Source organism: Balaenoptera musculus, chromosome 2, assembly GCF_009873245.2.
Source record: "Balaenoptera musculus isolate JJ_BM4_2016_0621 chromosome 2, mBalMus1.pri.v3, whole genome shotgun sequence".
NCBI lineage: Eukaryota > Metazoa > Chordata > Mammalia > Artiodactyla > Balaenopteridae > Balaenoptera > Balaenoptera musculus.
The window spans coordinates 174,313,259-174,329,804 of NC_045786.1; the positions used below are offsets into that span (position 1 = coordinate 174,313,259).

Below are 16,546 nucleotides of genomic sequence, written 5' to 3' on the forward strand. Positions count from 1 at the left end.
ACATTGTTTTGAATCAGACAAAGGAGGTTTTTTTCTTTTTTTTTTTTTTTTTAAGTACAAGTGCCAGACTCTCACCCCCAGGAATTTAATTGAGTCATCCAGGCTGGGGCCCAGGAAAAGTGTATTTTAGCAAAGCTCCCTCCTGGGACACACAGAGGTGCAGCCAGTGGGGAGGGTTTAGAGCCAGCAGATCTGTGGAGCTGCTTCCAGGAGGGTCTGGGAGACACCGCGAGACCCTAGAGAGGTGGTACATGGGGTGTCAACCCTACAACCCTGACCTAGAAGTTCAGGTTTGGACGGCCCACTCTGAGGGCGCACAACACCTTCACTCCAGACGAGGGGAGAGAGATCCCATCCCACTCTGATGTGGACGGTCTGGAGGGGGTCCTGACAGCCCCATCAATCCCGTGCTTGGGAAAGCAAAGACCAGAGTGGATACACCCACCTGGAAAGTGGTTAACTGGTCAACCACAAGGCTGCATGTTCCCAGGGGCTGTGCCGGCCAGTTGCTATCAAAGGAGATCCTGGCGCTGGCAGAGCTGGCCCACAAAGGATGCTTTGTTCACCTGTTAAAATAAACACTTCCCCTGGATATTTACTCCCGGGACTCAAATGTAATATGGGGTGTAAGTTACTCTTTAACAGGAGACTTGATCCAGGCCACCAAGCTCTCCTGAACTAATTTCCTGGAAGAAAGGCATCCCTCCGCCAGCCCAGGTGTTTATTAACCACTCCCCGTGGCAGTCAAAGAGAGGCTGGCCGTGGCCATCACCCGGACCCCAGGTTCACCCTGGGAACCCTGGTCCTGAGGGCCAGCCTCCATCTTCCCTGAAGAAGAGGGGAGGTGACCAGTGAGTCCTCGCTGTCTGGGAAGTGAAACCAGAGGCTCAGCAAACACGTGTTTTCCTCTGGTCTGTTCAGTTCCCACTTGGAGAGAATACGAGTGAACTCGGGCTCCTAGCCGGAGAAGGGGGCATGCAGATGTCCAGACAAGCCCCTGGCACCAGGGCCCAGCACACACCCACAGCAACTGCCACCAAACCTGGACTTCTAGGTCAGGATCATTGGGTTGACATACTTGACACATCAATCTTTAAGGGTTAAATATAACTTCACGAACTTGGGGGCATTTACAATCAAAATTTTCAAAGCCCAGTCAATGATGCAGTGAGAGGTGATGGTCAGAGCTGTCGTGAAGGAAAGCTGGCTGCTAGTCTCTGCTTGTCACACCGATTGGATCAGGTGGACACCTGACCTGAAGGCAGCTCACGCACAGGCTGGCCATGCCCTGTAGCCTGGTGCAGAAAGATGGGCTGGGCCAGTCAGATGTCCCCCTCAGGTATCTGGACCAGGAAGAGAGGAGGGGAGATGCCCCGGGGAGGAGGGTAATGCAGCAAAACGTCACATGGGCCCCGCACGGCACCATGACCTCATCCTCGGGCCAAGACCAGGAGGAGGAGAGGAGTGGGCAGAACAGGCACCAGGGAGAAGAAATGCTAGCAGGGGGAGGCCTGAGGGATGCCGTGACCTTCCTTCTCCCAGATCCAGTTCTGCTTCCAGGAGGTCCGGGGGCCCCAATGCTTTCCTTGGGTTCCCCAGGGATCCTGTCCTGCCCAGGCCGACGTGAGGACAAGCCAAGTGAGAGCATCTTGGGATGGACGTCTGTGGACACTGGAGCCTGGTCTCCTTCCGGTCTGCCTCGGTTGACAGGAGGGGCAGGAGTGGAGTCGGGCTGTCCCCTGCACACGAGGCTGGCTCTGTGCCAGTCCAATGGGCACCTTCAGGTAAATGTAGGTCAGCTTGCATTGGCTCACATGCTGGGATGCTAGCACCTGGCTGTAGGTGTTGGGTGCAGGTGGCCCACCTGTGGGAGGGGCCTGGTGAACAGAGGGACAGTGTGGGTGGGAAGGGCCCGGGGAGGTCCTGGCCAGTGGTGACACTAGCTCCCTCTGTGCTGTGCCTGTATTTGACTGCAAGCTGGGGACTGGAAGACAGTCCACCTCCTGGCGAGGCGACAGAGCCGGGCAGCAAGGCAGGACCTCTGATGCCCAGCTTTGCGCTCCAACAGTGGCTAGGAGGCAGCGGGCCAGCTCAGCCTGCTAACTGGAGGCACCAGGGGGCGGAGGCGAGATGACACTGGGCCCAAGGCCACCCTCCAGGTTACCAGAAATTGACCTTAGGGCCACAAGACTAACTGTGGCCCCCAGGCACTGGCGCGGTGGGGCTCCCAGCCTTGGCCAGGGATCGCGGGGAGGGAAGGGAAGCAAGCGTTCAGATATGCAGCTCTTCCCCGGTGACACCTGGGCGCCGGGCCCTGTGTTAGGAAAACCTGCTGTGCTCACCTGTGACTCACTGACTGGGCAGAACTGCAGGCGGCTGACGACCTTGCTGGAGCCTCTGCTCCAGGCTTCCTTCGGAGGCAGGCTCTTCCGAGGGTCTTGAACTTGTGTGATCAGAAGCTCCTCGAGGGCTCCTTAAAGCACAGGCTGCTGCCTGCCCGAGTGTGTGATGCCACAGGTCTGGGCGGGGCCTGAGGACCTGCATTTCCTACCGGTTCCCAGATGCTGCCGCCGCTGCAGTGGCCCCGGGACCCCACTCTATGAGAGCCACCGCTGTGGCTGAAGCCATTTCAGAGAGGACGTATTTTCAATCACTCTGCACCTGCTTCCTTTTGGAAGGGGGCTGCGGCCCCGTCCGGTGTGCCTGAACCACCTCTCCTGGACGACTGTCTCCAGGGTGCTGGGGCTCGAGGGCAGGGATCTGGGGAGTGAGGGCAGAGCCCTGCTTCCTTCGTGAAGGTGGGGTGTGGAGACCTCTAGGCAGTGCCTGGGGCTCAGGGCACAGCTCACCTGTGGAAAGGGGTTCTTGGCAGGGATGGGGACCCAGGGACCCCACTTCGATGGCTGGCAGAGGCTCTGAGGCCAGTGGCACCTCAGCACACGGGATGGACTTTGGAGCTGCTCCGGCTCCCGGGTGAGGGCACGGGAGGCCACAGTGCTGGTTTCACTGGAAAAGCCACTGGGTTTTGAGGCCAGAGAGGAGATGCAAACACAAGGCTCCTCTCTGCCCTTTTCAAAAGACAGAATGCCCGCACTTCAATGGCAGTGTCTGCACTGAGTCCGGCCATTGTTCGCAGGAGGTAGAACCCCAGCCTCCAGGACAGGCGGCTCCTCTGTGCTCCCCACAGGAGTCCCTTTGTGGGATGGGGGAGGCGCTGGGCCCCAGCCAGTCTCCTGGATACTTCAGGACACTGGCAGGTCCGCTGTGACGTTCCCAAGCCCCAGGCTGGGGTACCAAGTCACCTGAAGGAAGGTGATATGAAGGTCAGGGGAGAGAGCAGTGGCATGGCTGCCACGCCGAGGTACCTGTGTGCAGGGCCGTGTACTGGGCACCCCTGCGATTCCTGTCACATTCATTTGAAAGGTGTCTGGAGGCTCAGGATGGGTGGTCAGAAGCTGACTCCCAGGAGAGGACGCAGGTGCGGGTGGCTTCTTGGGGAAGTGGCCCCAGGGGGGACTGCGAGGGTGGAGGTGAGCAGGCTCTGTGACACTCTGGAAGAGGAAGAAGCCGATCCGGGGGGTCCTCAGGGGAGTGCCGCCCTGGGGGACGTGAGCTCCCGGCACTCCTGGCTCCTCCCTGGGCCAGTCCCCAGAAGCAACTTTGCAGGGGCTGCAATGGCGGAGGCCAGCAAAGCCGGGAGGGCACTCAGGGCCATGAGCAGATCCCAGGGGTCTGGGGCAGCAGTGAGAGCACCCACCCCACCTGAGTCCTCCACAGACCCTTCAAGCTGGGAAGGAAAACATCCTTGTAATTCTTTTAAGAAATTCTTTTCATCTACCAAGGAAGATATGTAACAATTAAAAGAGTTTAGTGATTATAACCCATAATGGAATAGAATCTGAAAAAGAATATATATAGAGAGAGATATATATATGCATATATAATTGAATCACTGTGCTATACACTTGAAACTAACACATTATAAATTAACTACACTTCAATTAAAAAAAAAATAAAAGAGCTTAGTGACACCAGAAGGGTGTATGCAAAACATGGTGAGAGCAGGAGGTGTGGATTCCATCTTGGGGCTTCCTGCGCTGTCCCTCGGCTCAGGAAGAGCTGGAGAATGCTGGGCAAAGGCTCACCATGACGAAAAGAGAAAACCCAAATAAACAAAACAAGAAATGAAAGAGGAGAAATCACAACTGATACTGCAGAAGCACAAAACACCATAAGAGAACACTATGAATTATCATATGCCAACAAATTTGACAACCTAGAAGAAATGTACAACTTTCTAGAAACATACAGCCCACCAAAACTGAATATAGTAGAAACAGACAACTTGAAAAGACCGATCACTAAATGTGAAATAAAATCTGTAATAAAAAAACTCCTTACAGGGGGCTTCCCTGGTGGCGCAGTGGTTAAGAATCCGCCTGCCAATGCAGGAGACACGGGTTCAAGCCCTGGTCCGGGAGGATCCCACATGCCGCGGAGCAACTAAGCCCATGCGCCACAACTACTGAGCCTGCGCTCTAGAGCCCACGAGCCACAACTACTGAGCCCATGCGCCGCATCTACTGAAGCCCGTGCACTCTGGAGCCCGTGCTGTGCAACAAGAGAAGCCACCACAGCGAGAAGCCCGTGCACCGCAACGAAGAGTAGCCCCCGCTCACTGCAACTAGAAAAAGCCCACACACAGCAACGAAGACCCAACACAGCCAAAACTAATAAATAAATTAAAAAAAAAAAAAAAGAATCTGCCTGCCAATGCAGGGGACACGGGTTTGAGCCCTAGTCCAGGAATATCCCACATGCCGTGGAGCAACTAAGCCCGTGCGCCACAACTGCTGAGCCTGCACTCTAGAGCCCATGCTCCACAACAAGAGAAGCCACCGCAATGAGAAGCCCACACACCGCAACGAAGAGTAGCCCCTGCACAGCAATGAAGACCCAATGCAGCCAAAAATAAATAAATAAAATAAATAAATTAAAACAAAACAAAAAAAACCTCCCTACAAACAAAAGTCCAGGACCAGATGGCTTCACAAGCAAATTCTACCAAACATACAAAGATGAATTTATACCAATTCTTCTCAAACTCTTCCAAAAGACTGAAGAGGGAACACTCCCAAAGACATTATATGAAGCCACGATCACCCTGATATCAAACCCAGACAAAGACATCACCAAAAAAGAAAATTACTGGCCAATATCTTTGATGAATATAGATGCAAAAAATTCTCAACTAAATATTAGCAAACTGGACTTCCCTGGTGGCACAGTGGTTAGGAACCCGCCTGCCAATGCAGGGGACACGGGTTTGAGCCCTGGTCCGGGAAGATCCCACATGCCACGGAGCAACTAAGCCCATGCACCACAACTACTGAGCCTGTGCTCTAGAGCCCGCGAGCCACAACTTCTGAGCCCATGTGCCACAACTACTGAAGCCTGCACACCTAGAGCCCGTGCTCTGCAGGAGAAGCCACCACAATGAGGGGCTTGCGCACCACAACGAAGGGTAGCCCCCGCTCAACGTAACTAGAGAAAGCCCATGTGCAACAAAGACCCAATGCAGCCAACATAAATAAATAAATAAATAAATTTATATTAAAACAAAATTAGCAAACTGAATCCAACAACACATAAAAAAGATCATACACCATGACCAAGTTGGATTCACCCCAGGGGCACAAGGATGATTCAACATACGCAAATCAATCAATGTGATACACCACATCAACAAAAGAAAAGATAAAAACCACATGATCATCTCAATAGATGCAGAAAAAGCATCTGATAAAATTCAACATCTATTCATGATAAAAACCCTTACAAAAGTGGAACAGAGGGAATATATCTCAAATAATAAAAGCTATGTATGACAAACTCACAGCCAATATAACACTCCATGGTGAAATGCTCAAAGCCTTCCCCCTAAAATCTGGAATAAGATAAAGGATGCCCACTTTCACCACTTTTCTTCAACACAGTATTGGAAGTCTTAGCCATAGCAATTAGACAAGAAAAAAAAAAAAACGGTAGTCAAAGTGGCAGGGAAGAGGTAAAATTGTCATTATATGCAGATGACAGAATACTATATATAGAAAACCCTAAAGACTCCATACAAACACTACTATAACTGATAAATGAATTCAGCAAGATTGCAGGATACAAGTTTAACATACAGAAATGGGTTGTATTCCTTTACACTAACAATGAAACATCAGAAAGGGGATGTAAACAAACAATTTTTTAAAAAATTTATTTTAGGCTGTGTTGGGTCTTTGTTGCTGCGTGTGGGCTTTCTCTAGTTGCAGCGGGCAGGGGCTACTCTTCGTTGCGGTACGCAAGCTTCTCATTGAGGTGGCTTCTCTTGTTGCAGAGCACAGGCTCTAGGCACATGGGCTTCAGTAGTTGTGGCGCGCGGGCTCAGTAGCTGTGGCTCGTGGGCTCTAGAGTGCAGGCTCAGTAGCTGTGGCTTGTGGGCTCTAGAGTGCAGGCTCAGCAGTTGTGGCGCACGGGCTTAGTTGCTCTGCAGCACGTGGGATCTTCCCAGACTAGGGCTCGAACCCATGTCCCTTGCATTGGCAGGTGGATTCTTAACCACTGCGCCACCAGGGCAGCCCAGCTGAAAGTTTTTTATACATGCACTTATATATATATATTTTTAATAAATTTATTTATTTATTCATTTTTGGCTGTGTTGGGTCTTTGCTGCTGCACGTGGGATTTCACTAGTTGTAGTGAGCAGGGGTACTCTTCGTTGTGGTACACGGGCTTCCCATTGTGGTGGCTTCTCTTTGTTGCGGCACACAGGCTCTAGGTGCGTGGGCTTCAGTAGTTGCAGCAAATGGGTTCAGTAGTTGTGGCTCACGGGCTCTAGAGCACAGGCTCAGTAGTTGTGGTGCATGGGCTTAGCTGCTCTGCAGCATGTGGGATCTTCCCGGACCAGGGCTCGAACCCACGTCCCCTGCATTGGCAGGTGGATTCTTAACCACTGCGCCACCAGGGAAGTCCTAGATGCACTTATATTGTGGATGTCACGTTTCATCCCTACTTTGCTGAGAAACATTACACGAATGGATGTTTAATTTTGTCTAATGCTTTTTTTTTTTGCATCTATTGAGATGATATTGTTTTTCCTTGTTATTGTATTAATATGGTGAGCTACATTGATTTTTTTTTTTTTTAGTTAAGCAAAGAACACCTTATTTCTGCTACACATAACAGCATACTGCCCTAAGAAACAACTACTATTATTTTTTTCTTATTGAAATACAGCTGATTTTCAGTGTTGTGTTAATTACTGCTGTACAGCAAGGTGATTCAATTATACATACATACATACACATATATACATGTATATACACATTTTTTAAACATTTTTTTCCATTATGATTTACCATAGGATATTGAATATAGTTCTCTGTGCTACACAGTAGGACCTTGTTGTTTATCTATTCAATATATAAAAGCTTACATCTGCTAACCCCAACCTCCCACTCCATCCCTCCCCCACTACTACTATTTTAGTTTCAGCATTAACATGTGCACTTACAAATATAGGTCAGCATGTATATTAAAAAATATGCCAGTAATCCCTGCTCCCTGGAGAAAACAATGTTGTAGATAGATTATCAGTCAGTCAGCTGAGGATTATGTCATTAGTCTTTGTTCTTAAGAATCAGTAGGTTCTCTGCTGTTTGCCAGATTCTTTCTCTTGGGGAACCTGCCAGCGTAACCTTGAGCCTGCTCCTATTCAGGGTTTCTTAAACATCTCAATTTCTCTCCGTTCTCTCTATTGAATGTTGCCATTGATTAAAATCCAGATCTCATTGATTTTTTTTTCTTTTTTTTTTCTTTTTTTTTCTTTCTCATTGATTTTTGAATGTTAAACCAACCCTTCCTTGGTCATGACTTCTTTTTACTTTTGATTGGATTCAATTTGCTAAAATTTTGTTTAAAAATTTGGCATCTATGTTCAAGAGGAATATTGGTCTATAGTTTTCTCTTAATGTTGTTCTACTTTTGAATCCTGCTGGTGCTGATCTCACAGAATGAGTTGGGGAGTGTTTCCCCCTGTTCTATTAAGGAAGAATTTGTGTACAATTGGTATTATTTCATTCTTCAATATTTGGTGTAACTCATCAGGGAAGCCATCTGAGCCTGGAGTTTTCTGAGAAAGTTTTCAACTACAGATTAAATTTCTTTGATATAGGGCTATTTAGGTTCTCCATTCTTCTTGAGTGAGCTTCAGTGGTTTGTGTCTCACAAGGAACTTGTCCATTTCATACACCCTGTAGAATTTTCTGGTTTCAAGCTCTTTGTGATATTCCCTTATCCTTTTAATATCTGTAGAATCTGTACTAATGGCACCTCCCTCATTCCTGATATTACTTTTTTCTTCTCCCTTTATTTTTTCTTCACCAGTCTGGCTAGAGTGTTTGTCCATTTTATTTATCTTCTCAAAGAACAAGCTTTTGCTTTCACTGAGTGCCTACTACGAATGCCTGGTCCTATGTGAGATACCAGGTGGAAAGAGATGAATTAGTGTCCTTTACATAAATCTGCTATTTATTTTTATTCTTTTTTAGAAAGTCCTCTGCTTTTTATTTCTGAAATTTTTAAAAAAATTAATTAATTATTTATTTATTTTTGGCTATGTTGGGTCTTTGTTGCCGCACATAGGCTTTCTCTAGTTGCGGTGCATGGGCCTCTCATTGCGGTGGCTACTCTTGTTGCAGAGCACGGGCTCTAGGCACGCGGGCTTCAGTAGTTGTGGCTTGTGGGCTCTAGAGCGCAGGCTCAGTAGTTGTGGCGCACGGGCTTAGTTGCTCCGCAGCATGTGGGATCTTCCCGGACCAGGGCTCGAACCCATGTCCCCTGCATTGGCAGGCGGACTCTCAACCACTGTGCCACCAGGGAAGTCCCAAACCTGCAATTTATGATCAATCATCTTACAGGTGCCGCACAGCTCGACTGGGGCGCACACACCCCGGGATATATTAATACAGTGACAAGCAAGAAACACATGCCTCCTCCGGAGGCTCCCTGGTGGCTGAAACACATGGTTGAAAGTTACCCCTTCAGATGCTGGGACCGTGTTCTCCTCCCTCTGCCTTTAGGGTCCTCCACAGGCCACTCTGAAGAACACTGACGAAGCACGGATGGGCGGGATGCGTGGACCTCAGGATAAAGGGCCTCCTTGGAGCTCCGTCTGGAAACTGGCTGCTCCTGCCCGCGGGTGAGTTCGAGGCCCTCTCTGCTTCTGTAGACAGACGCCTCTTCTGTTGGCACCGCCCGAGCGCTGTTCTGAACAGGGTGCCCCCCCGCACCCCCCCGCCCCGTGCCCAGCACAGCTCCAAGCAGTCCCACATCTGTGCTCAGTGCCCACAGGAAGCCTGGCGACGACAGGCTGGCGGCGCGCACTGGCTCCACCTGCAGGCCACCTCGGGACATGACTGGCTTGTGTGCAAACAGCAAGTGGGTTCTGGACAGCAACAAAACTCTTGCTTCTTTCTGCGACAAAACACGCTGTCTCCACTTAGGAATTAGGGACGGGGAACCACTTGGTGCAGCAGGAGGACAGTTTTGTTCCACTCTTTAAGGCATGGCTGACGCTGGGCACAATCTCCGGGGGTGGGGGTGGGGGTAGAGCAGGTCTCTCCTCGACATCCTCCAACCTGCCACTCTGCATCACTCACAGGCCAGAGGGTCCACCTTTCACAGGATATGCTCCATCTCAGCCAAGTTCCCTTCACAACACAAATCCCAAGAGCCCCTCACCCCATTCTGCACAGGTGCAGTACGGGCAGCTGGTCCATGATGGGTTTTTATTTACTGATGATCGTAACTAAAGGACCCCACAAACGGTAGAGGGGGACACGCTCCCAGGGCCCGCACACCAGCTCCTCTGCTGACTCCAGGGGCTGGCTGCCCAGGCCTCACCTTCTCCTTCTCTGGGTAAGAGCTCAGCCTCCCGGAGCGCAAGTCCTGGTCCCAGCATCGGCTAGCTGACCTCTGGCACATCACTGCCCTCTCTCAGCCTCAGTTTCCTCCTATGTAAAATGGGACTGCAGCTCTACGTCATTCGGTTCCTAGGACTGAATGTGCTAAGAGGCACAGCACCGGGGGAACACGGGTGGACACTGGTGTAGTGGATGAAAGGGCTCGGGGTGGGGGGCGGAACGGGACTTCCTTTGTATGGCTCAGTGGTTCTCAAAGTGTGGTCCCGGGGCATCAGCACGTCCTGGGAACTCGCGAGAAATACAAGTTCTCAGGCCCCTTGCCACACCAATGGAAGCAGAAATGCTGGGCCCCGCTAGTCCTTGCTGACAGCCCTCCAGGTGATACTGTCTCAGAACAGATGGCCCACATGAGTAATTTTTGAGATTAGGACTTTCTGATCCGCAGTGCTCATCCTCTGGACGGAGAAGAGAACAAAAGCTTATCGGAGAAAAAGTGATCCCTGCTTTAAAATGGAACCCTGCTCCCAGCTCCAATGCCAGCTCTCACTGGGGCTGTACGATGCTTTCACGCCAGTTTCCCGTTGAGCTAACAACCGTAAGGCAGTCAGTGAGCCTGATAAGTGGGTTTTATCCCCATTTTACAACAGAAGAAACCAAGGCTCAGAGACCCCACCCAAAAGTGGCAGCCATCTGTCAGGCACCAACCATGGCGAGAGACCAGGACCAAGACCTGGGCCACCATTTCTATTCCACAGGCAGACCCCCATCACCTGCAAAGCACCAGATTTCAAACTGGACTCAATTCCACCCCTACGTTTACTGCTTTAGAATCTATTTTTTAAATGCAATTTAGGGGTTTTGGTAATTGCCTTAAATGGAGAAAAACATTATGCAGCATTCACTTGATATTAGCCAAACTAGAAGAGATATCAATTGATTTAAAAAAAAAAAATTTATGTACCTTGCCTTAGAAGTGATTTCTGGATAAAATTTTCTAGAGCTTATAATTCCATCCACAATATGATCTAATACTGCTTATTTCTAAAGCATTTTACATAACTTTGCTGTACACCTGAAACTAACATTGTAAATCAAGTATACTCCAATAAAATTTTTTTAAAAAAAGGCATTTTACAGTTTAAATAATGCTCTTGCATACTTTCTCTCACTGAGCTCCACAGTAACTCTAAGTTAGAACTTACACATTATCTCCATTTTCCAGATGAGAAAACAGAGGCTCAGGGAGGTCACGGGAGTTAAGTAGCAGAATCGACTGCTTAACATTTACTGACCTTCACAGTGTGAAGCCTCGATCTGCCCTCCACCCCTGCGCTAATGGAGGTGTTCGCTCCTCAGCCCCTTGGATCTCCTAAGGACAGGGCAGCTCGGCGAGACTCTGGCTGCACCTGGCGCGCGCAGACCTACTCGGAGTGCGGCAGGCGCGGGGCGGAGGGAGAGACACGGCGCAGGCAGCATGCGTCTCACAGGTACGTTTATTCATGTCCAAGGGCAGGGGCACTGCTGCAAGTCAACACGATGTCCCACGTTCCCACAGCACAGCCAGACCGATGTCCCATCCAAGGAGAGCTCGTTAATGATGCCCGTGAGCAGGCGCAGGACTGGAAGCTTTTCAGGGAGAAGCACAACAGACACAGTTTAGGAGGAAAGGAACAAGCAGAAGGCAGCTCGTCACAGAGGTGCGTGCCGACAAGCCAGAGGCGCAAAGGACAACTTCCAGTACGACGGAGCACGTGGAGGGTTATTTCTACATGGATGTATACGGAGGGTCTGCGCAATCAACATGGGCACGCAGCTCACGTGCAGGCGCACAGAGCAAGCGGCATGGAAATGTCTTCTCCCCAAGGTCAAGGGCCAGTCCTAAGTTTGCACAGGACTCAGATGACTAGAGTTTCATTGTCATTTGGAAGCGAAGTGAAGAAACGCCCAGCACTAGGGCACGTTTATGTGGTTCTTGCTTTCACAACACGTTTTACAGGGCAGCCCACGGGCACAGCTAACTCCTGCTTGCCTACTGGTGGCACCAGCTAGCCCTGATCAATTCATTTCACTCCTGGAAGCTGTACTTGGCCCACGGGGTGAGCAGTGGTTTTCAACGCTCAGACTGCGGGGAGCAGAGCTTCGGAACCCTCTCCCGGCGGGCCAGCACACGCCACCTTCTGAAGTGTTCCTACTGCATCTGTGTGCTTACTGAACCTCGCGTCAGCTTCAATTCACAACAGGGATATACCTTGTCCCAAAAAGGTACGATGGGGTTTCTCATTCCCCACCCATTTTAAGAAGCAGAAATCTTACCTTTCAAGGCTTTACTTCTTTTATCTAAAATAAATGGAAAGAAAAATTGGTCATATCAATGCTTCACAAAAATGCCTTTAGTCGACTCACTGTTGAAATCATCATTTGGCTGAAAAGTTCATAGCTTAGGCAAAGCTGTTAAATGAAGCTTTCAGAAAATAGGAATTCCTATAGTGTCTCAAAGCCAAGAAGTGGTGAAAATTCTACCACAGATGTTCTCTGAACAGTTAAATAGCCCTTCAGAATCTGCAGGACTCTTCACTCTCTACCAGGTCCTAACCTCCAGTCTTGCAGTTTAAAGTTTCTCCTTTCTTTCCTCTTTTCAACCAATCGCTCATTCATACACAGTTGGGCCTCATCTCTGCTTCACTGAGAACCAAATGGTTACTCTGCCCCAACTTTAATTATGAAAATATTTAAACATTCAGATCAGTGGAAAAGGTACAATAAAACACTGCATACCATGACACTTCATCCCTAAATATTTTAACCTGCATCTCTTAAAACTAAAGACATCTCCCATGCATTCTAAATACCATTGCCACACCTAAGAAAATTAACAATTCCGATATCAAGGTCTTGTTCAAATTTCTTATCACTGACATAGCTCTTACACTCCCCACATTTTAACAAAGGACCACCGGGGGTTCTGATGTTCACTCCTAGTTAAGAACCAAAGTTTCTTTACAATATGAATTGTGATTCCTCTTGAAAGTAATTTTCTTCTTGACCTCCAATGAATCAAACACAAAGAAACTTACCAGCACTCCTGATCTTATAAACGATAAAAGCCATCAGCCCCGTTCCTACCCAAATCTCCTGGTAAACTTGGGTATAGTAGGGCTTCATGGGGATCCAAACATTCTTAATAAAGCTTTGAAGCATCTGAAAAGGAACACAGTGATAAATATTACCATGACTATTGTTTTAAACCTAACTGGTAAGAGGTTTCCATTTATTAAGTTTGACCCTATTTCCCAAACTATTCAACAGGGAGCAGCCCCTATGCCGAACCTGCTACCCGAAGCCATTCCAACATCTACATGGGGACTCTTGCTCTCAACAGCTTTCCAAGCTCCACTCACCTCTCACCATCCCCTGACCTTGGCCATCCGGGCACTCCATCACTTCACATTCCTCCAGCCCCAGAGCTCTCCCAGCCCGTGCCGTCCCGCACTGTCATCAATGGTCCCCCTCTCTGAAGGCTATTCTCCACGAGTGCCCCCAAATTATGCCAAGAATTACACACTTTTGAAGAAACTAGCATACTTGCATCACCATGTTAAGAACTGTTGGCACTCAAAGCTGAAAAAGAACATGGTCAAGGCATGGTGATTTCCCTGTGAGAGTAACACCCAGACTTGAGCTCACGTTCATCAGCTGTATCTCAGTCTTTCGTTTGTTTTGTTTGAATCTCAGCTGTATTGAGGCATAACTGACATATAAAACTGTAAGATATTTACGGTGTACACCATGGTGGTGACTTGATACATGTGCACAATGTGCAGGGACTTCCCCCGTCTAGGTGATTAACACATCCATCACCTCACTTTTTTTTTGGAGAGAACTTTCAGTTCTCTAAAGAGCCAGAGCATCTGGGAGAACAGTGTCCTTGGTAGAGGCAGCTCATGGGCCAAGACCCAAGGTCAGAACACGCTTGGAGTGGGAGGAACAGCGAGAAGGCCACTGTGGTCGCTCAGATTCAAATCCTGGCTCTCTCACTTTCCAGCTAACTTAAACTGCCTCGGTTTCCTCATATCTAAAACAGACATAAAAACAGCACCCACCTCAGAGGACTGTTATGAAGATGGAGGAGTTGCTATGTGTCAATTACAGTATCTGCTGTCCTACAGCAAGTGCTTGTTACATAAAGTGTCATGGCTGGGCTAGTGGACAGAAGATGGCCAGGTCATACAGGGCCTTGGAGGCCACAGCAAAGAGCGCAGCTTTTATTCTCAGAATGTCATGCAAATTTAACAGCATTCATGAAGTGCTTTACTTGCTTATCTCCTGCACTACTTGGAGAAGATCACACAGTTGGATCTGTAAGTCACCCAGCTGGATCTGCTCCTCATTACTGAGTATCCGCTCCAAGGCCTGGCTTCCAGCTCTTCCAAAGAGAGAACATACCCAGGCTGAGGCCCAGGCCTGAAGGCTAGCCAGCTCCCTGAGTGACCCAGGAAGCCGTGGCTGTGTCCTCCTCCTGGAACCCCTTGCAGACATGTCTGCCCTGACATTTCCTGTCTTCAGGCAGTACTGGGATGCTCTGTCAGAGCATAACGTACAAGAAACCGACAGCCCTGTCCTGAAAAGGCAGCTGAGAGGATCCAAACAGGATGTGGAGGAAGCCTCTGGAAGGCCTGGACAGGAAGAGTTCAGAGGGACTGAGCAAATTCCTCTCCTCCCTGTGCCCAGCACTGACTGGGAAAGAAGACCAATGGGGTCGGAAGCCTGCAAATCCTGGGTTCCTACACCAGTTCAGCCTGTTTTGCCCTCGATCCTGGGAATGTCTTGAAGCTGTCATTTCAGAGGTTTCCCTTTCTGTGAAACAGGGATAGCTCCACCTGCCCCACTGGGCTCTCAAAGTAAAGGACCCCAACCTACTGCCTGGTGTGGAATAAAAACTCAGTAAATGATCGCAGCAAGAGAAGAAAGAATTGCTGCAAATGCCCAGCTGACTACAACAGTACTAAGCTCCTGAGATTCTACGAGGAAGGACTTAAGAAGCTGAGGGCAAGGCCCAGGTCAGGTAGGGGCCTTAGAGCAAGGCCAGAAGAGGATCTAGAAGGAAAAGAGCAAAGCAAACTAGGAGGGTGTAAAGAAGGTAAGAACGGGCCAAAGAAACTTCTGTTATCTCCATATTTTGCTCAGGGCCCAGGCCCCTGGTGTTGTCTCCTCACCTAGAATTACCCAAGAGTGCTACAGGGTAGGTACATGGCAAATGCTTATTTCCCACCCCGCCTTTGGCCCAAGGCTGCCATATCTGGCTGGACAAGCGACAAGTTCCCAATGTCTACAAAACGAGGCCCCCTACTTTTTCTGCCTGAGTTCACTCTATCTAGCATCGTTTCCCAGCTGTGTGAGTTTTATTAGCGCCCATTCCTTCAAAGACCCATCCTATTCAAAGGCCAAGCAGGTGCCCGCTGTGTCCGTTTAAGTCTGCAAAGTGGTTGGTATGTTACATTAACAGCAAACTATTACCTGACCTTACACTGGAAACAGGAAACGTCTGACCCGTTGAGCCTCAGACCGGGCTTCACAGGCTGAGGTCCGTACAACTGCAATCACCTCCGATCCCGTTTTGGTCCCCGTTTCCCCCTCTCCCAAAGCCTTGTCATACGTACAGTGTAGCTCCGAGAACAGTGTGCTGCAAGGAAACTTGAGGTGTAAAGGGGAGAAGAGACTAAACGTGGGGTAAGAGCTCTCGGCTTGGATCCTGACTCCATCACTAACCTGCCGAGTAAGCTCGGTTAGGTGGTTGAACCTCTCACGGCCGAAGGAAAAGGCGTAGCGAGGCCTCGACTTTACTCGCCAATAACAGCTAACCCCCGGACGACCTCCCTTTACAGTTTGGGGGACCCAAGTAAAAAGTGAGCGTGGGCAGGGGGAGGGATTGGACCTCAAGGTCAGGGGGGATGGAGATGTGGCCGCGGTGGGGCCGGGGAGGCTCCCGCCCGCCGCCCGCTCCCGCCGTGGAGGCCACTCCGGGCCCCGGGTCCTCGCCGCCCGCGATCCGGCCCCTCACCGTACCGGCTGCCCCGCGCCGAGCGCCGACCCCAGCCCCGCACTCACCTCGGCGAAGAACTAGCGGCTCAGCTAGCCCTAACTCACAGCTGATGACTCGGAAAGGTCACTGAGCACGCAAGCGCCGCGCGGGGCCTGCCGGGAAGGCGGAAGGAGCGGCGTCGCCCTAGACCAGCACGCCACCCCCCCAGCCGCGCCTGCGCACCACAGCGCCCCCAGCGGCCGCCCGGGTTCGGCCGCCTGGAGGGTTGGGTGAGGGGACGTGGGGGGGTGTGTGTCACAATCAGGTGACTTAACCGTCCGGATTTGCCTGGGAGTGGGACTTTCAGTGCTGAAACAGAGAAGGTCTTGGACAAAGCCGACGAGTTGGTCTACCTGAAAAAGGGAATCTCTACTTGTGTTAAACGCAAAAAAGCTGCATCTCCCGTCTCCGATTTTCTTGCCATTTCTCTGTGTTAACATTTTTTGCTCTGCATATTTTTATGCATCAATTCTGTGCACAGTAATTCTACTCA

At 49.9% G+C, this 16,546-nt stretch overlaps 1 protein-coding gene across 2 annotated transcripts; it reads right to left on the bottom strand.

The window, feature by feature from the left end:
• Window positions 1-11,449: 11,449 nt before the first annotated feature.
• Window positions 11,450-16,197, bottom strand: ATP5MPL (ATP synthase membrane subunit 6.8PL). 2 transcript variants are annotated; one of them, XM_036843275.1, is made up of 4 exons: window positions 16,080-16,197; window positions 13,049-13,172; window positions 12,288-12,311; window positions 11,450-11,600 (listed from the first exon to the last, which is right to left on the bottom strand). In XM_036843275.1, the coding sequence occupies exons 2-4, from the start codon at window positions 13,170-13,172 to the stop codon at window positions 11,566-11,568; spliced, it is 183 nt and encodes a 60-aa protein (XP_036699170.1). In that variant the 5' UTR covers window positions 16,080-16,197; the 3' UTR covers window positions 11,450-11,565. The 2 variants fall into 2 exon arrangements, with proteins under 2 accessions (XP_036699170.1, XP_036699171.1); XM_036843276.1 differs by lacking the exon at window positions 16,080-16,197 and adding an exon at window positions 15,494-15,654.
• Window positions 16,198-16,546: the final 349 nt, after the last annotated feature.

Excerpts from the sequence above, each read along its gene's own strand:
- ATP5MPL (XM_036843275.1), bottom strand. The coding sequence starts at position 13,172 with ATGCTTCAAAGCTTTATTAAGAATGTTTGGATCCCCATGAAGCCCTAC. Across the intron at positions 12,312-13,048 it reads TTATAAGATCAGGAGTGCTG|ATAAAAGAAGTAAAGCCTTG; the intron begins GTAAGTTTCTTT and ends CATTTATTTTAG. Across the intron at positions 11,601-12,287 it reads AAGAAGTAAAGCCTTGAAAG|CTTCCAGTCCTGCGCCTGCT; the intron begins GTAAGATTTCTG and ends CTCCCTGAAAAG.